Source organism: Panthera onca, chromosome B3 (assembly GCF_046562875.1).
Source record: "Panthera onca isolate mPanOnc1 chromosome B3, mPanOnc1 haplotype 2, whole genome shotgun sequence".
NCBI lineage: Eukaryota > Metazoa > Chordata > Mammalia > Carnivora > Felidae > Panthera > Panthera onca.
In genome coordinates, this window is record NC_138344.1 from 130,848,810 (window position 1) to 130,874,136 (window position 25,327).

At 41.5% G+C, this 25,327-nt stretch overlaps 1 protein-coding gene across 6 annotated transcripts in view; it reads right to left on the reverse strand.

The window, feature by feature from the left end:
• The window catches only part of GALC (galactosylceramidase), a 150,765-nt gene that overhangs the window by 84,457 nt on the left and 40,981 nt on the right, over positions 1-25,327 (reverse strand). For 3 of the 6 annotated variants that reach the window (XM_078447933.2, XM_078447938.2, XM_078447937.2), the window contains exons 11-17: positions 21,811-21,900; positions 20,963-21,049; positions 18,721-18,871; positions 16,510-16,690; positions 12,670-12,833; positions 10,972-11,048; positions 3,162-5,073 (exon numbers count right to left, since the gene is read on the reverse strand). In XM_078447933.2, the coding sequence (XP_078304059.2) occupies positions 4,927-5,073; positions 10,972-11,048; positions 12,670-12,833; positions 16,510-16,690; positions 18,721-18,871; positions 20,963-21,049; positions 21,811-21,900 (897 nt within the window). In that variant the 3' untranslated portion in view covers positions 3,162-4,926. Of the gene's footprint in view, positions 1-3,161; positions 5,074-10,971; positions 11,049-12,669; positions 12,834-16,509; positions 16,691-18,720; positions 18,872-20,962; positions 21,050-21,810; positions 21,901-25,327 lie in introns of those variants that run through there. The other 3 variants (XM_078447934.2, XM_078447935.2, XM_078447936.2) reach the window with 1 other exon arrangement.

The window sequence follows — 25,327 nt, forward strand, 5'->3', positions numbered from 1 at the left end:
TAAGTATCAATAATAACAACAACAAAATCTGGAAAATCCTCAAGTATTTGAAAATAAAACACTTCTAATTAGCACAAATGTCAAAAAATAAAAATAAAACGGAAATGAGAAAACATTTTGAACTGAATTTAAAAAAAAAAGACATCATGACATATCAAAATACATGAGGTATTGCTCGGTGTTTTAGACAAAATTTTATAGTATTGAAAGTCTGTGTTAAAAAAATATGGCGACCCACGCATCTAAGCTTACATCTTAAGAAGCCAGAAAATGAGTACATTAAAACCCTAAGTAAACAGAAGAAAATAGAGGTACAAGCAGCAATCAAAGAAATAGAAAACAAAGAAACAATGGGGAAAAAATTTAAGAAACCAAAAGCTGGTTCTTTGAAACATAAAGAAAATTGACAAAAATCTAACTACACTAACAAAGATAAAGAGAGAGAAAGCACAAATTGGCCATATTAAGAACACCTTATAGACAATAAAATAAGGAAACATTATGAACAGGTCTATGTCTAATAAATTAGACAATTGTACGAAACGGACAAATTCCTTGAAAGACGCAAATGGCCAAAACTAACACAAAAAATGTAGAAATTGGAACAGCCCAGCTTCTGTTAAGGCTTCTCAGTCCCCAATCCCTCTTCTTGACCTGCTTTGTGAGACTGCAGCTGGGCCCTGGAAACATGTCTCTCTTGTTGGGTAGCAGAGACGTGCTGGAGGAGGAGCTTGCCGTCCTGTCCCAGGGTGTTTTCCCTCCTTGCACCTGTGGTGTGTGGCCACTGGGAGCATTTGGCACACTGTGACTCACCCCTTCCAGGAGGGCTGGGACGAGCAGTGGTATTCACCCTCCAGTGATGTTCCCCAACACCCCCCGTGGTTTCCCAGAAGTTTCACCAGCGCCACAAAGGGGTAACTTTCTAGGGAGTTTCAGGGGCAGCCGGGAGGCAGCCTGTCTATGTTCCTCACACACCCACAGGGTGGTTTCCTGCCTGTCAGCCCAGGATTCAGCATCTCCGCAAACTTCTATGCCATCCACAGCCACACTATCTCTACTAGACCGAGTCTCAGCTTTGCAAGGAAGCCCTCGTCCAAATTTGCCCCTTCCTTGAGTACTCTGCCCTTGCCGATAAGTGGCCGGTCTCTATACCCGCTATTTCTGTAACCTTTGGAATTCTCATTACCCCTTAGTAGTTAATCCCATTACCAGTTAATAACGTCGTTTTTTCTGGTGTGGCTTCTGTCCTGGACTGTGACTGATACCAGTGACAGAGTCTAAGATAGAAGAACCTCACAGAGTGTTTCAGAAGATAAAAGAGGTAAGGAAGGGACACTTCCCAAATGATTTTATGAGGTTGCTACCAAAACCAGACAAAAATAGAAAAACAAACAAAAAAATAAAAAACTGGACCGACATTCTGCATAAATGTAGACATAAAAACCTTTAACCAAATATTGGCAAATCAAATCCACTAATATATAAACGAAGAAATAAACCCCACTTGTCATGTCAGGAACACAAAGTTGCTTTAATGTTTGAAAATCAAACAAAATGATGTACTACCTTAATAGAAGAAAGGAGAAAAATCATTTAATCACTTAATGGTGAGACATTTTCCCCCTTAAGATCACAAAAAGGCAAGAATGTCTGCTCTTCCCACTTTTTCTCTATGTTGTTCTGAAGTCCCAACCAGTGCAATAAGGCAGAAATACAGCAGACATATTGCAAGAGAAGAAATCCTATCTGTTTCACAGATGACACTGTGTAGGTAGAAAATCCTAAAGAATTTACAAAAAAAAACAAAAAGCTAGTAGAATGAGTAATTTAGCAGTGTGGTTGGACTGCAGGTCAACAGAAGAAAAGCAAGTGTATTCTGAAATATGTGTGTTGTAGAAATGTATTGTGATGCACACAACAAACAACTGAGAAATGAAATAAAAAATATCATTCACAGCATCAAAAAATCACAAAATAATAAATTTAATAAAATACGTGCAAAACCTGTACCCTACAGAAAACTAGAGAAATGGCTCAAATTATGGAAAGCCTAAAAATGTGGAGATGGAACATGTTCATGGATTGAAAGGCCAATATTTCAAAGATATCCATTCTCTCCAAATTGATCTGTAATTTTAATGTAATCCCAAATAAAAATCGTGGAAGCTCTTTGCAGAAATATACAAGGCGAGTCTAAAATATATATGGAAACTTCGCGTTTACCTGGATTAGACAAAACAATTTTGAAGAAGTTGGGAGGATTTAAACGGAGTTCCACACTGACTCTCAAGCTACTGTAATGAAGACAGTGTGGCATTTGCCTAAGGACAGCTATGCAGATCAATACAACAGAATGGAGAATTTATTTCTGGAGGTACACAGTGATAGGCAATTGATTTTTCACAAAGGATAGTGTTTTCAACAAATGATATTGGAAAAACTGAATATCCATACAGGAAAAAAAAAATGAATGTCAAACCTCACACCTCTCAGCATATGCCAAAAAAAAATGCAAAATGGATCACAGACTGAATATAGAAACTAAAAGTATGACACTTATACAAGAAAAAAAGGGTAAGATCCTTATGAATTTAGAATAGACAAAGATTTCTTAGGATGCACAAACAAGCAAAAAAAACCAACCAAACAAACAACGGAAAAACAAAACCACCTACCATAAAGGAAAAAAATAAAATAAACTGCACTTCCAAATCAAAATTTTGCATTCTTGAAATGATACATACTTGGAGAAAACAATTTATAAAACATATATCTGAGTTTTAAAATTGCATCTGAAATATACAAAGAGCTCTTAATAAGACAGGAAACCTAATTTTTAAAATGAGCAAAAGGTACACAAACATTTCACAAAAGAAAATACATGAGTGACACAGAAGTCCGTGAAAAGATGTTCAACGTCTCGTGCACTGCCACACACCCACACACCTGAAATCAGGCGGAGTAACAACATGAAGCTTTGGCGAGAGTGGGAAGCAACTGCAACTCTCAAACACGCTGCTGGGAGTGTAAAATCATACAGTCATTGTGGGAAACAGCTTAGCAGCTTCATATAAAGTTATACAGACACTCCCCTAAAGATCCAGCAATTTCACTCTTTGGTATTTATTAAGAAGTGAAAACACACGTCCACACAGAGACTTGTACACAAATGTTCGTGACAGGTTTATTTGCAACACCAGAAAGTGGGAGAAGGGGATGACAAACGGTCGCAGAACCATACAATGGAATTTTCTTTGACATAAGGAGCAAACCGTTGATATAAACAGCAACATAGACAAATCTCAAAGCATTCTGCTGAATGAAAGAAACCATTCAGCAAGGACTACATCGTGTATGATGCCACTTTTATAACGTTTTAGAACAAGGAAAATTTATCAGCATCAATAGAAATCAGATCGATGGTTGCCTGAGACGGGTGCGGGTGGGAGGAAATTACTATAGGTGCACATGAGAACTTTCTGGGGGTAACAGAAATGTTCCACATCGTAGTTGGGGTGTTGGTTTTGTGGGTATTTCCACCTACCAAGGCTCACTGAACTGTACACTTAAAATGAGAACATTTTATCGTATGTGAATTCTGCCACAACAAAGTTAACTTAAAAACATATGTAGAGACCGGAATGGAAATCACTTAAGACTTGGTTTTAATTTAAAATTTTTCTCTGTAATCTGATTTATTCTAATATTTACCTTCTTGTCTTATTATAATAGAAATACACAACTTTGTTAATTTCACCTATGTTGAACTATTACAAATTCCAAAATTGCAGAATTAGTCCAGTGAAGCTCTGAACTTTCATTATAAAGAATTCCAGAATTTACTTTATCGACATGAATGATGGGAGTTGTTTCTAGGATGTCTATTAATGCTTAGATATCAATTACACTGCATGAGAAATATGCTCCCCATACTTAAATACAAACATATTTGTATTTTAATGAAATAAATGCATCGAATCACACAATATTAGAGAATGATCCAATTCTATGTACCAGCAGAAGCTTAGTGTTCCCCTTCTTCCGAGAGCAAAGACAAAATAATTCGTTAGCTGTTTTAGTCTGTCATCAGTGACACACAAGACAGACCACGAAAGGCACAATGAGATAAGACACAAGAAAACTGCTACAATATCATCTTGAGAGCCACGTGCAGCACTGGCTAGGTGGGATTCTCTTCTTCCTTCCAGCCACCTGGGAAGATGTTCTCAGAGAGTTTTAAGGGTTACATGACTAAAAGCTGGATCTAAAAGACTTAAAAACTGCAGATAACCCAATTAATCTGCTCATATTTATTACTGCAGAAGTAGCTTTAGAGGTAGTTTATTAATGAGGCATTTTTCAAATCATCCACTCATCTATAATTCAAAAGCATCACTGTAAAAAGGAAAAGAAAAAATACTCTTTATAGAGTGTAAGATTAACATGTTGAAGTGGTCTTCAAAAAGCAGCACTTCCAGTGTTCTTCAGCTCCCTCTGGGGCGGCATTACCTCCAGACGAGGCCCTCAGCTCAGTCAGACACACAGTCCACATCTGTGAAGATCAAGTCACTGCCCTCTGCACGAGCCCTTGCACACAAGATGAAGAAAGCGAGCTCAGCATTAAAGCCAAGGCTTCAAGGTGTGAACCACCCAAACCACCCCTAACAACAGGACCCCTGTACAGCTTGAACTTTAGGGGCCATATCGGGTAATGTTACAGATTCACGTGTTTCCCCTCGGCATTAGTTTTAAAAATATCTTCCAGAAGATCAAGCAAAAATATATTTCTCTCCCCATTTTACTCTTCACTATTTTTAGTCTCCGAGAGGCTCATGTATTGATCCATCAAGGCAAGACTTGGCTCTGAACCAAAACCAAAAAGAAAGAAAGAAAATCCAAGGAGTGTTCTACGGTGCTCTGTGAATATTAGGTTGTGGCTTCCACATGAAAGTTGTCAAACTGTGCAAATTCAAAAGAGTGAGTTCCAATCGCAGCCCAGCCATTCTTCGGGAAACTCACAGGGATATTCTTCCAGACAGACTTGCCATTCAACGTGCCAGAGGAGAAACGGCCCTGGAGGAAAGACAAATGTACCCCTTGAAGACGTATGAAAATGATCCTCTGAGGTCTGTTTCTTAATATGTGTGGCCAATCTATTCCGTGAAGCGAACATCTTTCTCACTTATGACCATGGCAAAACACAATTCCACAAGTTTGAGCGCAAGTTTGAAATACAGGAAAAATTCTCTGAGGAAATTCTTATCTACTTATGTAACTAGTTTCCGAAGCACAAGGAATAAATACCTTGGTATTTCCTTGTCCCCCACCAAAATGCTCTAAACCAACAGAAATGTAAAACTTTTCCTAACATTGTAAAGTTTTAAACAAAAGCCCACTGAAGGAAAGAAACATTTGTAATTTGCAAGTACGTGCATCCTCATGTGTTGTGGCTAACGGCCACCAGCTTTTCGGACGTGACTACCGGAGCCAAAGCTTCCGTTTACCTAAGTCCGTTTTGTCCCGTGTACAGATTATCACCTCAAAGTCATATGGAGAGCCCACCCTCAAGTTATAAAACTAGGAACCGTCAGTTAAACTGATGTTGGGGTGAGAGGGTCAGGCGTTAAGAAGGGAGACGTCCAGAGAAATGAATGACTTACTGGTCACTGACACAGAAAGACAAAAATAACTCCCTCAGATAGCGGCCATTTCTACCTAGCCAAGTGCCTGGCACACAGGGGAAAATAAATGCCAGCTCTTGTCATCATTATTATAGCACGTTTATGAGCGTATCAGCTGCAGCTGAACATTTAAAAGTAGCTAATTTCAAAGGGTGAAGAGCTAACGATCCAAAGCACTGGGCTACGGATCAAAAGAAAACCTGTTTTTAGGTCACAGAATTGCAGTTCAATGGGTGTTCGTTTCGCCCTTTCATGTTACGGAGGGAGATACTGAGACGTGAGATTAAAAGTCAAAATCAGATTCACCAGCAGGGCTACAACTTGAATCATAGCCGCCCAACTCCACATTCAGGGCCGCACATATTCCCACCAGCACACGCGTGCACAGCCACACGCGTGCACAGCCACACGCGTGCACAGCTACCCGCAGCTCTGAAGGTGCTCACTGAACACCTTCCGCTGCTCGGCCAATGGGGGGTATTAACACTGAGCCAATACGTAGCCATAGCGCGCAAGCATACATCACCTCCTCCTCCCCACCCCTGCCCTCTGGCCTCTGGGCTGCTCCGCACACGAGGCCTGTCACCAGCAGGGTCCCTCACACGAGGCCTGTCACCAGCAGGGTCCTCTGCTCAAGGTGCTCTTCCCATCCGGCAGGGCTCAGCTCAAAGCTCACCAGCTCCGAGAGCACTTCCCTCGCCTCTCTACCTAGACACTCTGGACAGTGGAGCTCATTCACCTCACTGTCCCGTTTTGTCTTCACCATGTGACTGGCTGATTTGGGTTTTTTTACCGTCTTAGAACCAGAGGCAGCCATCTAGGGCCCACAAGCCAGCCACCTGTTTCTATAAATAAAATGTTATCGGAACAAAGCCACACGCGTCCATTTATCTACTGTCCGTGGCTGCTGTCTCACTACAAAAGCAGAGTTGAGTAAAGTTGCACAGACTACGTGGCCCACGAAGCCTAAAATATTTACTGTCTGGCCCCTTACAAAGGGTTTGCCAACCCCTGCCCTAGAGAATACCCGCTCCAGAAGAGCAGGAACTGTGTGTGTCTTCATTACTGCTGTATCCCTTACCACCTAGAAAAGGACACATAACAGGTGCTTCATAGAAATGTGTGGAACGAAAGAATAAGACACATTTAACCCCAAACAACCTTACAGAAGTTATGTTCCTTTTACAGACCAGGAAATAGAAGCTCAAAGAAATGAAATAACTTTCGGGGAGTCAGGATGCATCAGCAAGGAAATATGAATGCTGCTCTGCTTGGTTCAAACATGCCTACTGCTGAGAATATTCACTCGAGTCACAAAGTGCTTACCATGTAACAAGTACCGTACCGAACGCTCATATATATGATCTCATTTGATCTTTGTAAGAAGGATGTGATATTATGGATATTCTTGATATTATGGACGGGAAAACAAAAGCTGAGCAACATAAAACACTTGCAGGTGGAACATACTAAGGCTTCAGTCTATCGCTCTAACCACCACCTCAGTAGTGCTGAGAAGCAGTGAAAGAGGGCCAAGGACAAAATGATATAAAATCCTCCTAAACGCTGGTCTTGGGGATGGTAAAAGGAGGAAAACGAACACTGAAGCTGGTCTCACAGTGCTTTCAGTCTGATACACAGCCTGTGGGCTAGTTTCAAACCAGATCTGTTACCGGTAAAGCTGTCGTCGTCTGTGATTATGGATCTACAGTGGGGAGAGAAACACGATGGGAAGAGGCAAGCTGAGGGACAACTGGTTATTTTAACTGGAAAACCATGACCTTCATAATTTCGCTAATGCCAGTACCTGGCATGTAGGTGACCAATGAAAGACTTAAGTAAAAAAATATAAAAATCCTCCTATTAGCTGTAATTTGGAAAATGGACCATCGAACAAGATGTTGTTTTGCTTTGCCTTTTCATTCATGCAAAAAACTATTTGCCAAGTGCTATTAAAGGACTGGGAATTTAGGATGAACAAGAAAGGCAAGGCCCCCGTTCCATGGAGCTTACGCTCTAGCGGGAGACATACCCACCAACTCACACAATAAAGAAAAGCTAAGCGGTACAAGGCGTGTGAAGAACTCAACCAGGAGACGGGGGCTTGACCAGACTGCAGAGTGGGAGGAGGCCTCGAAGTGCCCAGAGTTGAAACGCGACAGGGAAGCCGGGTGCTCCCGGCCGACGGAACAAGAGACGGTGGGGCTGGGGGTGGCGCGGGTGTTAAGTCTGCAAAACCCCCGCCTGTTCCAGTGGCGAGACCGGAGCTAATTTCTAGAAGTTACAAATCACTTTTTATTAAAGAGATACCAGAAGATACACCTCGAACAGTTCAGAGTGACTGTATCAGAGGCACAGGACAACGCATGGGGTGAGGAGGAAGGAACAAGAAGGGGCCCAGAAGGCACCTGTTTCCAACAAGCCCTTCTGATTTTCTTACCCCTGTCTACAAAGCACCTGAGAAAAATTAAGGACATTTATTTTTTAAATCCCTTTCATGGTTTCAAAAAATTCAAAACATTGCTAAAAATAAGCCTAACAAGAAGTATGCAAGAACCACTAAATAAAACTGGAGGACACAGTGGCAAATGCAGCCTGTTCTTGTCCTCATGGTCTTGTGGGGGGGAAACACATCATTCTAAAAAAAAGTTGGTTTTGCCCAAATTGATGTATAAATTTTCAACGTAATACTGGCTGCATTTTTCATGGAATCGAAAAGATGTTTTAAAAGTTCACATACAAGAAATAAATATACTTTTTTTTTTCTTTAATTTACAAAGGATAATTTGGAAAAAGAAATCATGAGGGACTTGCCCTTGGGGGCATCCATTCACTCACTCGCCAGAATTCACCAGGCTCTTGCTCTGATGGCAAACGTGCCAGGAATGCTGGAGAGCCATCAGTGTTTGGTGAAAGAGGCCTGTCACTGAAGGAGCCATTTTCTAGTGAAGGGAGGAGGCAAGGGCAAAAACCATCAGCAGAATCTGTGTGATGTCAGGAGGTAAGAAAAATAAACTGGCGGGGGGGGGGGGGGGGGGAGGGACACAAAAGGAGGTGGGTGCTATTTTATATAAGGTGGTCAGGAAAGAACCTGAAGGAAGTAAAGGGGTAAACTGTGTAATCAAGTGTTTTATTTATTTATTTTTTAATGTTTATTTATTTTTGAGAGAGACAGAGAAAGAATGCGAGTGGGTTAGGAACAGAAAGAGAGGGAGACACAGAAGCAGAAGCAGACTCCAGGCTGTCAGCACAGAGCCCGACGCGGGGCTCAAACTCACAAGCCATGAGATCATGACCTGGGCCGCAGTCGGACGCTCAACCGACTGAGCCACCCAGGCGCCCCTGTAATCAAGTGTTTTAAAGAGTGATACTGGATAAGGAAAGACAAAGCACTATAAAGAACAAAGTTCAGAAAGAAGCCTATGCACATGTGATGATTTGTTACATCAAAGAGTTAGCCTTCAAATCATAAACAAAAGGATGGTCTGTGGTAATAAATGATGATGGCTATCCATTCATTTAAAAAAATTATATTGGGATCTTCCCTTATGATTCACAAATAAATTCCAGATGTATTAAAGACTCCAACAGGAAAAAAAAATCCTCAACTTTGTTTAGTTTAGAGGAAAAGAAATGTTCCTAACCGTGAGAAAGGTGCAGGCTTTCTTAAATAAAACATAAAAGCACTGAAGAAAAAGTGAAATACTTGACAGCACCAAAATTTAAAACTTCTATCTGCGAAACATACCATTAGAAATTAAAACACACAAGACACAAAAAATATTTGTAACATAAGTAACAGAAAATGGATGACTACTCAAAATAGGGGTGCCCGGGTGGCTCAGTCGGTTGAGCGTCCGACTCCGGTTCAGGTCATGATCTCACGGTTTGTGAGTTCGAGCCCCGCGTCGGGCTCTGTGATGACAGCTCAGGGCCTGGAGCCTGTTTCGGATTCTGTGTCTCCCTCTCTCTCTGCCCCTCCCCCACTTGTGCTCTGTCTCTCTCTGCCTCTCAAAAATAAAATAAATGTAAAAAAAAAAAAAAAAAAAACTAAAAAAAAAAAAAAGAAAATGGGTGACTACTCAAAATATATCATAAATTCATATGGATCCAACGGAAAAAGAAAACACAGTAAGAAAATGAGGAAAGAATGTGAATGGGTAACTTCAGAGAAGAGAAAAAAAATATATACAAATAGCCAATAAACATAGTAAGATGTGCAACCTCCCTAATTATCCGGGAAATATAAATCACGTCAATTAGTTTGAAAAAAATCTTTAAAAATAGGTAATATATTATAACTGCTATAAAAGTGGATACAGCTTGGCTAGCAATAGGGCAGTTTCTGTCAAGATTGTAAATATAATTCCATTTCTAAACATCTGCCTGAACAAACACCAGCACGTGTGCACCCCAGGAGGCATGTAAAAGACCCCTCCCCTCTACCTGCAAGGAAAGCCAGCCCATCCTGCCTCCATTCACCAGAAGAGGAAAGAACGGGGAACAAAGTTGTGCCATCGAGTGTGGCAGAGTTAAATAAACTATGCCACACACAAACCAGATGTTCAAAGCCTACTGTTACTGCCTGGAAAATGTTACTGTATCATTTTTTGGTGGCTGGGCAAGAGAGGAGAACAATTTCAAAAAGTTATCTGAATTCCGTATTTTACTGCTTGTTGTAACCTAAATCAAATTATGACAGAATTATAATGGCAGAGAGCAGTAGTATATTACACAGAAGAATTTTCTACACGTCCCTTGAATGCATGTCCATCAAGAACTCATGATCACTCGGCAATTTTGACAAGTATTTTTAGACATTCTTATCCTACGATTTATCTGGTACCTTCCATGACAAAAAAATACTCATGGAAACCAACTTCTAAAAAATTGTACCTTTCTCTGAAAACCAAATTAGTCTCAACCACTGAAAATAAATTTATGTGATTTTGCTTATATCTATAAGCTCCAATTATAATCTTGGTTCAGGCCAACTTGGAAAAAAATAAATCAATTATTGACTATTTACCAACTACTCCTGAGTTGAAAAAAACAAAACCAAAATTTAAAAAAATCGTGGGGTGATAAATTCAAGAGTTGATGGTTCTCATACAGGTTTACCCTGACATATACTATCTCCCTAGAGTCTGCTGGTGTCCCAGCAGATTCTCTGCCTATTTCCATCACTGTATTTATCACACTTTCCCCCTCTCGTTTGAGGACAGAAAATGCTAGAAAAGCACAAGAAAAGAATATTTTACCTCCAGGTATTCTGATCAGCAATCCTTACCTTAATAATTAATGTGAGCGTATACCATCTTTTCGCTGTAACGTCAACATGTCCTAAAGCATATATGATCCATCCAGCTGCAACACACAAAGATGATCCTAACTGATATATTTTTAAAATCTAAATCACAGAATCACATAGCTCAGTGGGGATTCTCGGGAGGCATGTGTATGCAGTAAAGTAAGCCTTAACAAAGATCCACATTTCCAGATCTACTACTGATTTAAAACAAAACATCCTTCATTTGGGCATGCATTCCACAAGCACATACTGGGAGCCTACTCTGAGACATATATATGTGAGCTCACAGGAGAACCAGTGAAATAAATTTACAAACCATCCCCAGTATAATGTGTTGGCTTCTACAGTTCAGGCGTAGGTTTATACTTGATTGGACTGGATAGAAAGAAAAAAGAGTGGTAGTCAAAGGTCACCGTAAGATTTCCAGCTAGTGTAACTGCTTACATAGATAGAGCGTGAACTGAGAATTAGAGAGAGAAAACAGTTAATCTGGGGATATATTCTATCTGAATGGCTGAGAGAAAGCGGATGAGATGTTGAGTGGGCAGTTTAAAACACAAGAACAGGGGGGACTAAAGACGCAGATTTAAATCATTAGTTCTAATTCTACCACCATCTCATTTTGAGACTTTGGGAAAAGCGATTAAGCTCTCTGGTTTGGACTGGTTTCTGGTTTGAAAAATCAGTGAGGAATGTTCTAGATGGGTCATGCTATGATTCTGCAATTCCTACTCTGGTGTCCTTATTACCCACTCTTTCTTCATTACTTGTGGAGCCCTTTCCACCTAGCAAGAGGCAAAGAGTAACAAACTATAGGAGAGAAGATTTTTTTCACTAATGCAGGACTAAGTCAAGAGACTGAGAATCCAGAAGAGGCAGCACCAATACAGTCTGTTTCCACAGAGCAGGGGGCACCAACACCACAGTGAATTAGACAGAATTCAACATGGACACACTCTAAGCACCTCTCCTGAATAAGATGCTATTCTACATAAGACAAGGGCTGTTAAGATGAATGAAAAGTGTCAAATTATTAACTACATTGGGAAACAGGATATCTCCATTTTTAAAAAATGTTTATTTATTTTTGAGAGAGAGAGAAGGAGAGAACATGAGTGGGGGAGGAACAGAAAGAGAGAGAGAGAGAGAGAGAGAGAGATTGGGAATCTCAAGCAGGCTCCCCAGTGTCAGGGCAGAGTCCGATACAGGGCTCAAACTCAGAAACCTTAAGATCTTGACTTGAGCGTAAATCAAGAGTCAGACTCTACCTACTGAGCCACCCAAGCGCCCTCAGGGTATCTCCATTTTAAGCAGACCAACCCCTCTCCTTCTACTTCCCTAAGCATACCAGCACATTCTGATAGTCTTGCTTTTTACTTAGGGTGTTTCTTGAGCATTCTCTCCCCACTCCGTCCACATCACCCCAGGCTATGCAAATCCTATCCTGACCGCCTAGCTCAGCTCCACCAGAAAGAGCTCTACACAACCTTCTTTTCCACACCCGCCTCTCTCATTAACTCTATGATTTTGAATCATTTGGTGTTGGCTCAAATGTGCTGAATCTCTTCCCAAATAGATGTCCAAGCACCTAGAGATGAAGCTCTCTCATCACACAGTAAGAAGCTCACAGCATATTTCAGAGTAAGTCATGTGCTACATACAGAAGAAGTCACTTACCTAGGTCACCTGTAACTTTGTAGGTTCCATTTGCAAAAATCCAGAAGAAAACTCCTCTAGCGCTTCTAATCAAGATACCACCTTTATTTACTCTTCCCGCAATGAACACGCCTCCCTTCTCAGGAGTCTCTATGTAAACATCACACCTCACAGTCAGGTTGGACCTGCAGAGTGAAACTGTTCATTAGCACTTTTTATTATGCCACTCCAGGTAAGGCACAAATGTGTCATTTCACAGCCACATGCCTCCAAACTTCTAATTGAGGTGAATATGTGACTTGCTAAGTCTGTGTTTGTGGCAGGGATGGGCTTCAAGAATCTTCATTGATGGGGAAAAAAAAAAATCTTCATTGATAACAGTTTTAAGTTTTATGTGACTAAAGTTAAGCCATTTCGTTGCCTCTTTCTTTTTTTTTTTTTTTAAATTTTTTTTTTAATGTTTATTTATTTTGGAGACAGAGAGAGACAGAGCATGAACGGGGGAGGGTCAGAGAGAGAGGGAGACACAGAATCCGAAACAGGCTCCGGGCTCTGAGCTGTCAGCACAGAGCCCGACGCGGGGCTCGAACTCACGGACCGTGAGATCATGACCTGAGCCGAAGTCAGCCGCTTAACCGACTGAGCCACCCAGGCGCCCCTCGTTGCCTCTTTCAATGAGCTACTGGAAAATAGTATTTACGGTTTTTAAGTCTCTTAAGAACACATTTCTTGGGGTCCCTGGGCGGCTCAGTCTGTTGAGCATCCAACTCTTTCAGATCAACTCATGATCTCACAGTTCATGTGTTCGAGCCCCACATCAGGTTCTATACCCACAGCATGGAGCCTGCTTGGGATTCTCTCTCTCTCCCTCTCTCTTTGCCCCTCCCACTCTCTCTCTCAAAATAAGTGAATAAACTTAAAAAAAAAAAAAAAAAAAAAAAGAACACATTTCTGATCTATGATAAAACAACTTCTCAACCTAAGAATATAATGTTAAAAGAAGGCTTTTTTCCCCATAGCAATGCATAAAAGGTCTGCTTCCATACAATTCTGAAAAACAAATTTACTAAATTTCCATCTGCTAAGAGAAGCAGAGAAGACAAAAGCTTGGAGCCCCTAGGAGAACACACTTTGGAGCTAATATTTACCTTTAACTCGAGCAAGACTTAAAAACTCCAGAAGAAAGATCTAAAGGTATTTCTCTGCAAAGACAGAGGCAACTCTCCTGACACTACAGCAGGGGTTTTCAAATTTGAGCAGCACTGAAATTGCCTGGAGGGCTTGTGAAAGTCAGTCTGTCAGCCCCAGCCCACAGCTTCTGACTCAGGTGGGTTGCAACACGGCTCTTGAATCTGCATGTCTGGCAAATTCCCAGGTGATGCCGGCGCCACTGGTTCAGGAATCCTACTCTGAGAGCCATTTTCCCCTACAGAGCATCCCTGTCCCTATAGGGACAGTAAAACCCTGGCCCGGCATCACTGATCAACAGGGGCACATCAAAGGAGAGGAAATTCAGCCAACCAGCTACTACAGCTTTAACAGTGAGCTCTGCTCCAGGCTTCTTTTATAAACCCTACTAGATGCCTTCTGCAATGATACAACCACCCCAAGCCAAAATGATCTCTGAAAATAATTTACCTCCTACTCAAACTTGAACTGCGAACAGGAAAGCAAGCATGCACAAAGCCAAGTAATAAGGCAAGCAATTTACCTAAAAGAAAACTAAGAATGTCAAGAAATGTATTTTGGAAGCGGGGAAAGTTAGATCTAGAATTATGTGGCTTTTACACTTCTCAGATTCTTATCAGTGAATTTTGCACAATAAAATTTTACTCTGTAATGAAAAATATAAAAGAAGTAGCTACAACAGGCACACAACAATCAGGAAAATCCACGTTGAATCGTCTAACCAAAGCTGGGCTACTTTACAGAAAAGTCCAATGCAAAGTTAACAGAAGCACAGTCTCTCTTGTACATCCTCCCCAGCAGAGGGAGCTGGTCTCTCTACAGACTGTCACCAGCAGGAAAACTACTAAGGATCAGAACTGCTCCACACATCCCCTACCTCTGTTCTGACTCATCAGAAGTGTGAATGTGTTACAGCACCACAAACTTACTCTATTTAGAGTCAGGGCGGGAGAAGATCTAACCTCCTTTGTTTACATCACATTCCAGAATAGAGATTCCCCAGGCAGAACTTGCCAGCAATTTTACGGCAAATGAAGGAGAATAAAAGCGTGGTCTGGTCTTCCACAGCCACAACCTCTTGGTCATGCTAAGGGCACAAAAACCAGCCTGTGCATTAAGCAAACTTAACCAAAGGGATGCAAAGCTGGGATGCGTGCAGTGAGAGGTCATTTGGTGGGCCGTCCGCAGATCCCAACCAAAGCTCACTAACACGATGAAAGTCTCAAGTAGCCTCAGGAAAGCCTACCCTCCATAGTCAAATCACTGGGCTGGGACTCAACTAAACCTAAGTATGAGAGGGGAAGTCCCACCACAAATACGGTCCTGAAGAAATAATGGCTGTGCCCACACTGAGAGCCGAGTTTCTAAAACAGCACTATAGGTAAACCACACTCATCCCCTGCTCGTCTTAGGAAGAAGACAACGATTAAAACGAAGCAGTGAGGTGTAGTCCAAAGAGATGAGCTACGGCACCAGACAGTCCTGGCCTCTCACCCTAGTTCTAGAACTTACAAGTATAGGATCTCAGGCAAATGTTACCCGGAAGTCTTGGTTTCTTGATCTGTAAGGTGGGGAGGATGATAGCTCTGCCACAGGTAGTTGTGGGAAGTACGACCCAGTTTTCCTTCCCTCCTTTCCCCACGTTAGAGGGAGTCGCAGCCAGAAGAAAAGAAATGAGCATGGGACTTGTGGGGAATCTCTGAACAGACCTGGCTACTTTGAATCCAGGAGGAAATACTGGGAAAGAGTACATAATAAACAGGATGAGCCCAAATGTGAAAGGGTCTTGGAAGTCAGACACAGACGATGAGATCTGATTCGGTAGCTGAAGAGAGTCACTGCAGATTCCTGAGCAGGGAATCACACAATGAAAGCAGGGCTAAGAACGATGAACACGATGCCTCTCGACAGGCATCACTGCTCTCTCCTGGTTCTTTCTCTCTCAGACCCTGTGGCTCTTTCCCTCTCTCCCCACTTTCCCCCTCCACCTCTCCCCACCTCCTTAGCCACTGCAGCAGGAAAGATGAGTACTGCCATCTCAATACATAAAATCTTCAAAGTTATGAATACTCTCGGTTACTCTTTGGATGGTGCTCGATCTCATCTCTCTACTATAATTAAGGAGTCTCTCGATATTTCTAGAGTCCCAGCCAGAAATAAGAGTTTGGGTTCAGAGACAGCCAATCCTCGGTAGTACTCTAGGGCAGGCGAGGGGGAATGACAGTAAAGGCCGATCTGCTTCTCACTATTGCCATCTACCGTCACCAGGTAAACAGATTTTCCAGGAAGGCTAAAACAGTGTAAGTCTAGAATGGATCCAGCAGGTGGCAACCCCAGATCAACAAATGAATTCTCCAGCAAATCCACAAAAACCCCACAAATCACAATGTCTATTTATAAATAAATCTTCAATTATAACTGGGTCCAAAAGTCTGCAATTTTTATACTAAAATCAATCTGTTCCAGCAACAATCACTATTAAATTGAGCAAATGTGAGGGAAGGACACTGAGGCATCATAACCATGGCTTGTGGTCATGATATTCAGCAATTATCACACACTTATTAGATTTTATACAAGGAAGACCGTTGAAAAGTCTTCACTTCAGAACATATTCGACAACATGAGAGGTTATTTCAGCCAGGTCTACATACGCACACCAATTTTACATACCATTTGTAATCTCCTATAACACTGATAGTGTTGTACGCATCAGCGGCCCAGGTAATGGGCCGCTGATTGAGAACTTGGCGCAGCGTGAAGCGATGCTCTCCGGGGTCTTCGATATTTGTAAAGTATTCAAAGACACCAGTCTGATCTGCAAAATTCGGAGCTTCACTAAAAAACGGGTAATCTGTTCAGAACACAATAAATTCTCCATTTAGTACAAAGTCTTCACAGAATCTCTGCTGATACTTCAGCACATTTTAAAACACTTTTGAAAAGTCCTAAATAAGTAAATGACACTAATAACAAGTGGAAGTTTAGGGTTTAGGTTAATAGAGATTGATTTCTTTTTTATTTGAAAGACAGAGAGAGAGAGAGTACAAACAGGAGAGAGGGGCAGAGAGAGGGAGAGAGAGAGAATCCTAAGCAGGCTCCACACTCAGCACAGAGCCCGATGCCAGCCTTGATCCCACAACCCTGGGATCAGGACCTGAGCCAAATCAAGATTCAGATGCTTAACCGACTGATCCACGCAGGTGCCTCTCAAGCTCCCTCATTTCTAAGTGGGCATGAGGACAAGAGAATTAAATGAAAGAATGTATGTGAAGTGTGTACATAAACCAGCATCTGGCAACGGCTCAATAAGAGATGGTTTTGTTATTTCTAGCATCTGTCAAACAAGTTTCTAAACCCCGGGTCACAGTCATCAGCTGAGAGATTAGAAAAGGCTCACCATATCAACTACAGAATTTACAAATTACAAATTGTCTTCTATTTCTAAAATGTGGCAAAAACAGTTGGGTCCACACTATGAATCTGTTCTTGGTTTTATTAAATTACAGTCTTACAATGCTGAAGGCTATAGAAGAGGAACTGTGGTCATCATCTTACAGCTATTTCACACTTCATGCTTTTCTAAATGCTTCCATATTCATCATTTGAGAAATTAAGAACCATATAAAGTAGTGCTACAGCCTGACTTACAGTTTAACTTTAGGTTTTAGTTTATTTTGTGGTCAACAGAGCATTACATTTTAGATCTGAAGGTTTCGAACTGCCCTTCATTCCTCAGGTCACAGAATAGCTTTGGTGCCAGGGGAACTTCTCTCTGGTTAACGAGGCCATATCTCAGACTCTTCATCTACTGAGGGCAAGAACAGTTACCTCTGCGACACAGAAGTCAGCAAAGGAAAGCAACAGGATTATGCCTGGCGGCATAATTCACCGATTCATCTAAGAGGCCACTTCAGAGAACTGCAAGAAAACAAGGCACCAAGCAACCCTGGGGGTCCCCGTGGTCCATGTCATGCAAACAATTGAGAGGAGCCCAGTACACAGTCCAAAGGGCATCGTCCTGTAGTTAACCAGGACATCACTTGCTGGGAAAGGGACATGAGACCCTGTGGCTGGGCAGTGGCCCGGGGTCATCGGGAGGGGGTACCAGGAGTCTCCAACCAACCATGCTGGAAACAGCAGCCCTGCGGCAATAGGAGGGTCAAGTCACTCTCTCACAATGGCAGTCTCCCTGCCTGTGTCTCTCCTACAGCCACAGATCTTAGGAGCAAATACGAGAGCCAGCTGACCCTGCCTGTGAGGTCCACAAGCTGCACATCTACTAATCAACAAGTTCCGTCACCTACTGAGTGACCTGGGGCTATCACCACGATGACCGGGCCTTCTCACGTGTCCAGCAGTTCTGCTAAATTACCGAAAATCAAAAGCTTTTCCAACAGCTTTAGGACAGCTCTTCCTAGAAAAGCAGGAGAGTGCAAGTATAAAACTCCCGGACAGGGCAGACGATGAGGTGAAGTAGCCAAGGGGAGCACTGCTGCCTTCAGCCATCAGGCCCCCGACACTGAACAAAGAGAAGTCACTTGACCTCGGGGCTACAGGAGGATGCCAGGAATGGCTTCCGCTAACAGGGAAGCGGCAGGGTAATAAACCTCAGGCTTCACCGAAACCAAATTAGGATTATAGCTCTCATTCTGACATTGACCTCTACGCATTTTTTCTGGCACTGAAAACTACAGGGTCCTCAGGTCGAGAGTCACCTTGAGGTAACACAAAAATGAGATCTCAGTTACCACGTGGACATTTAGAGCTACATTTTACAGCCACTTTATCACGCACGAGTTTGACACATAGAAATCCACCCGCTACTGGTTAGGTAGGTTAAGTTTTAGTTTTAAAAAACCAAGCAAAAAATGAAAAACTCACCAACATCGAAATCATCTTCATACACCTGCGGGAAAGGCTGGGACTCTGGAGGCGGCGGGCAGCTGCCCTTGCCCCCGGTGGTGAGAGTGGTGAGGGTGAAGAGCTCGTCTTCCTGCAGCTCCAGCATGAAAGCGCCACCGCTGTCGAGAAGCTGAGAAAAGAAAACGTGGAGGTCAAGGCCAGCTGCGTTGGGCTCCTCTCATCTGGGCCAAATAACTTTTTGAAAAAAAAAAAAAAAAAAGCCAACCAAACTCACTTCTGTTACAACTTCATAACCACTTGTGAAGGATACATCCAATACCAAGGTCTTTGCGATCTTTTTCTTAAGTTATTTAGAAGACTTTATAAAATTCTACTTTGTAGGTAGGACTTTAAAAGAATTTCACTACATGGAGGGAAGGATGACTAGACAACACCAAAACCTATTTCTATTAGTCTGTTCTTTTCCATTAGACTACAAGCTCTCAAAGCCTGTGTGTGTTCAATACATGTAAATAAGAGATCTGCCTATTTAGTACTTAGGAGTTTACTAAGGTGGAAAAGTCCATAAGCAGCTTAACCAGCTGTTAAGCACAAAAAAACCTTCTACTATTAAGAAAAACAAGTCCTGCTTCTTTCATGTTCAATACATATTTCAATTAGCAAGTTAGGTTTATGTCACATCTATGCTTTTGGCAACTTAATCTCGTTAAGCCACATCTCCACAAAATGAGGGGGGAAAATACATACCTCCTAGGGCTGTTGTGAGGATTAAATAAGATAATGTTTATAAAATGCTTAGCTCGGGGCATGACCTTCAAGAAACACTCCCTACATCACAGCTGTTCTATGCTAAATGTAGATCTCTGAAGACACCAGAATCCTCTGCATAATGAATGTAGGCATTAGATGTACGCCCATTTTGTGAAATTTGAGCAGCTTTTTTTCCTACTTTGAATTAAAGGGGTTTATAGCATATCTTTGCTTTAATAATAAATTGTTGGTCAGACCTATGAAATATGTAACACCATATTCTGGCTCAGGTATACCCCCCAAATGATATTATTTATTATGGGGAAAATCAATTTTAATATCCTATTTCTAGAAATTTATTGTACAAAAAGCAGACTGTTCATTTTTAGAATTTAATATATGACCGGTGTTCAATCACTGATGGTGACTAACTGATTCACAGAACATTAACAGTCTCCAGGAAAAGTAGATTTGTGTCAGTTACGTGAAGTAATATGCCTACTTGGACCAATTCGTTCTTTGAAACATTTACTGAGGAACCCCCATGTGCTAAGCACAGTAGCAGGGACCTGAGATAAAAAGCTAAATGAGGCAGGTCTCCAATCCTCAACGTGCCCGGTGTGGTGAGGAAAGTGTTTAAGTAAGCACCCGTGCCTAGATGGCCGTGACCTAAGACTGGTAGGGAAAGCTTCAGGGGAAGCGACACTTCAGCTGAGTTTTGAAGGAAGAAAAAGCATGTGCAAAGTCACAGAGGTGAGTAAAGTGACATGCCATGCTCTGAAAAATGCAAGAAGATTCGTGAGTACAGGCCACGTTAGCAGAACACGCGTAGAGAAACGAAAGCAGTCTTTTACCCCATGAGGTGACAACGAGGGTCATGTGCTACACTAAGGGAGGTCAACTCACGGGAAAAATCACTGAGGGACTTAAGCAATGGATTGACAAAAACCAGATCTGGATTCTAGTCGCAGTGTGATGGGTGGCCCGGACAGAGTCAGACTGGAGGCTGAGAAAACAGAAGGTAGTTTCCAAAATCTTAGGAGAGAGGTAATAAGGAACTGAAATAAGCAGTAGCCAGTGGGAATGGAGGAGAAAGGATCGTGTAAGAAAAACATGTCAGTGATAGAATGCTCTCTACTTGATCAATGATGGTGTATAAAGAAAGAGTAGGTGGGAAAAGACAGTCGCAGATGAGATTCAATTTTGTGACTTGGGGGGCCAAGGGATGGGGGTACCATTCACTGTGGCAAACTAGATACTAAGAACAAACACACCTATAAACACACACACTCCTATTATGCCTTGAGGAGGATTTCTGTAAATGCACACACACACACACACACACACACACACACACACACACACATACCTGCTGGGAACAACTTTAGCTCTATTATACTTAAGCCACAAAATCAGTTATAAAATTAAAAATTCTTAATTCATTAATCAAATGTCTGTTCTCTTTTACTGTTTGCAATGTTTAAAATATATGAATTTATTTGAAAACTACCCATAGAGAATCCAGTTGTTTGAAAAGAAATCTCTTCGATGGTTTTCCAAGTCTGGTATACCACACCTGTAGCTCTGGTATTTCACTCTGAGGAGAAAACACACAAAAAAAGCATAGTTGAGTGGTTCATCATATCCTCTGAGGATTTCCAAAATGAGTAAGTACCAGCAAGAATGAAGCGCTGATAATGCACACTCTATTTCTATTTGCCAAAGACCTACCTCAAGTCTTCAATAGCAACATTCTGAAAGTAGGAAGAAATTGTTCAAGCAAATACTTTATGTCCTGTAAATACTACAGACTTTTGGCAAACATTTAAAAAGATTCTGGTGCCTTTGCTTCAAAAATACTCACTATTGTACCTGTGTAAAATGCTTTTTAGGAATTTTCTGGTATTAATAGAACAATTCTTACGTAATTAGTAGTCAGAAAAGGCACTGTATTTTCTGTATTCAAATCTAACAATAGGTAGAAATAATAAGAATCTTGTGTCTTTTTACATTGTTGTTGTTGTTGTTGCTTCTTTGTACAGAATACTGAAAAGATCAAAGTTTGAAAGTTCCCTAGACTACATAATTGATGCTTCTACCAACAAGAACAACTTTGTTGCAAGTGACTTTGGGTGAGTGTTCTTCAAAGCCATGGAGAGTTTTGCCTGCTAGTGGCTTCCACGCTGTTTGACTAAAACCAGTTAGCAGATAGAAAACACCACTGCTTCTATTCATTTATGTACAAATGCTGGTATGCTGGTAACATACATAAGACTTCACTTGAGAAGGGCTAGCCTGTGATAAAATATATAAATTCTCAAATCAAAACCAAAATAAAAGTCCCACATATTTACTTACAAAAGAGCCCTTTAGAAGGAAGGTAGCAAACTGGTGCGACACATTGAAATAAGGCAGAAACGGCCGTATACACCTAGAATGTTTATGGCTCTAGGAGAAAAAAAAGTCATGTAAGTAACCCAAATGATATACAAGCTATTTTAGAGGGAAAAAAAAAAAACTAAACATTTAAGGCCCAAGATTAATAGAATAGCACATATTAGGTGACAAATAAGAGTTTACTTCATATCGCTAAAGACTTTTTTCTAGTATAACCTGTACTGAAAGTCTACTGAATATGCCTAGTCAGAAGTAAAGCTCCCTGGCATTTTGACTGAAATAAACTTTAAATTCACAGCTAAACTGCAGAGTCATTTTATATTAATTTTTATATTATAATGGTATTCCACGTAAAATGCATCAAATGAAAAGCAAATGCTTGTATGTTTTCACCGAAAAGGCATCTCATCTTAACATAACCTTCAAATACACAACTAAATTCAGTAAGTACATACAACCAACAGTTCCCAAATTGACAACATCATTTTTTACTAAAAATAGTCGCTACTACGGGCTGGGATCAAAAGAATTATGAGACATAATTCCACTTCAGGGGATTCAACAATCCCAGAGCACTGAAGCAGAAGGCCAGGCTTTGTGGGCAATAAAAAAGTTACAACTGTTGTTAGAGATTTCAATGCCTCATCCTCAATAGATGATGTACAACTAGACAGAAAAGCAACAAGGATAGAGGCGATTTGCACAACTACCAGGAGCTGGCCTGAACTCACATCTGTAGACCACCTCCCCCAGCAAGAGCAGAACGCACATCCTTTTCAAGGGCACGTGCAACATTTACCAGGGAGCACCATATTCTCAGCCATGAGAGAAGTTTCAATGTTCAAAAAGATTCAAGTCACACAAAATATGTCCTCTGACCACACGAGAAAATGAAATCAGAGATAAATAACAGAAAACCCTCTAGAAAAATTCCAAAATATTTAGAAACCAAATAACAAACTTCATAATAAGCCATGTTTCAAAGAAAAAGTAAAAATAAAAAGGGAAATTAGAAAGAATTTTGAGTTGTATCAAAATAAAAATACAACGTACGATTTGTGGGATGCCACGAAAGGAGTACTTAGGAGCAAATTTACAGCACTGAACACTGATTACAGAAGAAAGATATGACACTTCAGCTTCCACCCGGAGATAGTAGGAAGAGAGCAAATTAAGAGCCAAAGTAAGCAAAAGAAAGAAAAAAAAAAAAAAATAAAGATCAAAGGAGAAATCACGTAAACAAAACCCAGAAAAATGAGAGAGAATGATCAAGAAACCACAAGCTGATTCTTCAAGAAATCAATAAAATTGATAAACTTCTAGCTAGACTAATCAGGAAATCAGGATAAAAAGAAAACACAACTTGCCATCATCAACAGTAAGAAAGGTGACATCAATACAAATTATATACATAGTAGAGGAACCACAGGGAAAAACTTCAGTAACTTTATGCCCAGAACCTGAACAACTTGAGTGAAATGGAAAAAATTCTTGAAAGACACAGAAACCCAAGCTCCCTAAAGAAGATAATGGATAACCTGAATAGCCCTGATGGCTGCACTGGGAAACTCAGGTCGGCCTTGAAGCTTTGGTCAAACATGAAGCCAAGCGACCGCAGACTGGTACACTGCCTGCCTGAGCACAGACGCGTGCCCCCCAACACGCCCACGTGGCCCACGGGCAGAGGCCAGGAGATGTGCCAGTTCCAAACAGAAGGAAACCTCTGCACGGTATGAGCTGATCGCCAAGGTAGCTATGCAGAGCCTTCGGTGGCCACACGCGATAAAGCCACAAACTACAGAATTTGTTCAGGAAAGTCACTAAGCAAATAAACGGCGGCAACAACGATAAAAAGCAACGATCACAAATGCTAGACAGGAGAAAATCTGATTTCTACAGCTGCCACATTACATTATGTAATATGGCTAGTTTTCAGCAAATAATGATGAGATTTGTAAAACAAAACAAAATAGGAAAGAGTGGCCAACACGAAGGAATGAAAGTGCTCGACAGAAACCATGTTTGACCAAGCCCGGCTTTACTTGCCACATACTAGACTTCTAATCAAAGACACTAAATCAGGTATTTAAATGTGTTCAAAGAGCTAAAGGAAACCACATCTAAAAAACGGAAGCAGAGCTCTACTTCCAGAATGGCAATGTGGGGAGCTCCACAAAGCTGCTCCCCAGCAAAACTGGTGGAAAGGATTTTTAGAAAAAATGGAAATGATCCTAAGGGCATGCAACAAATAAACTTTTATTCAAGAAAATCTACTCTCAGTAAAAAGAGCAAGAACCCGTGGCATTTAAACCACGATCCACTCTGTCCCTTTCTCTGTTAGCCAAGCGACAGAAACTGCACGCCAAGTAGGGATAGCCAAGAACACAGGGCTTCCTCCTCCCAGCTCACAGCTTGAGGCTGCAGGAGCTTCCTGGGAGAAGCAGAGTTTCAGCATTTCTCATCCCCCACCCCCTCAGCTACTCGATGCCAATGCTAAGGAGCAGCAAGTATGGCCAGGAGGCTGGGGGCTGGGGCGTGGGGGTGCTCTCTTCCTCTACACAGCTCCCATTCGTGGTTTCACCTTGGGATACTGAGAGTACCAGGGTGCCAAACCTCCACCCCTCCCCCTGTGTTCCTAAAGCAGCAGTGTTACAAAGAGAGAACACCTTTGTCTGCATCCCAGCTCTAAACTTCAGCTTAGAGATTTTTGTGCAGGGAGACAGACAGGCTGTGAAACCGAGAACTTAGAAAGTCTCCCCGAAGAAACTAATACAGAGCAGTTATAGTTGGTAATGATGCTCTCAAAAATAATAGGGCTTCTGGGGGAAAGCAAATAAGAAGAGACTGGCACCTTCATTGGATACATTAGCTTAACCACAGCCCAGCTAGTTTGCTACAGAAAGACACAGAAACAGACGGCTAAGAAGAACCCTTTTGAGGTCAGATTAAACCTAAACATTAACCTCAGACACCACCTCTGCAAAGAAACTGGGGTTTGACTGGATCAGTTTGTGGAGCTATTTCAAGTCCTAGGGCAGGGCTGAAAACAATAGAGCAATCTACCAGCAATTAACAGAGAGGTGTGATAAAGGAAAGAGACAAAGAAGGTCCTGGGAAACCACTGCCATCCCAGGGTGATCCTGCACAGGTCCATAGCTGCACCCTCTAGGAAGCAACACCTGGGGCTTCATGGTGCAGGGGGAAATAAACCTCACTAAAATACTCCAGCCAAAGACTAAATAAACATGCAAGCAAACAATAACAGACCAGGGGGGAAGGGGGACCAGGACTCAGAGCTGCTACATATCTATAAAAGGTAGGGCTTTCAAAAGAAAATTATGAGAAATTCAAAGAAACAAAAAAAATGTGACTCATACACAAAAAAGGAGGCAACAGAAGTGGCTGTGAGAACAAGCAAATGTTGGATTTAACAAAGACTTCGAAGTAGTCCATAGATAAGTTTGAAAAAAACTAAAGG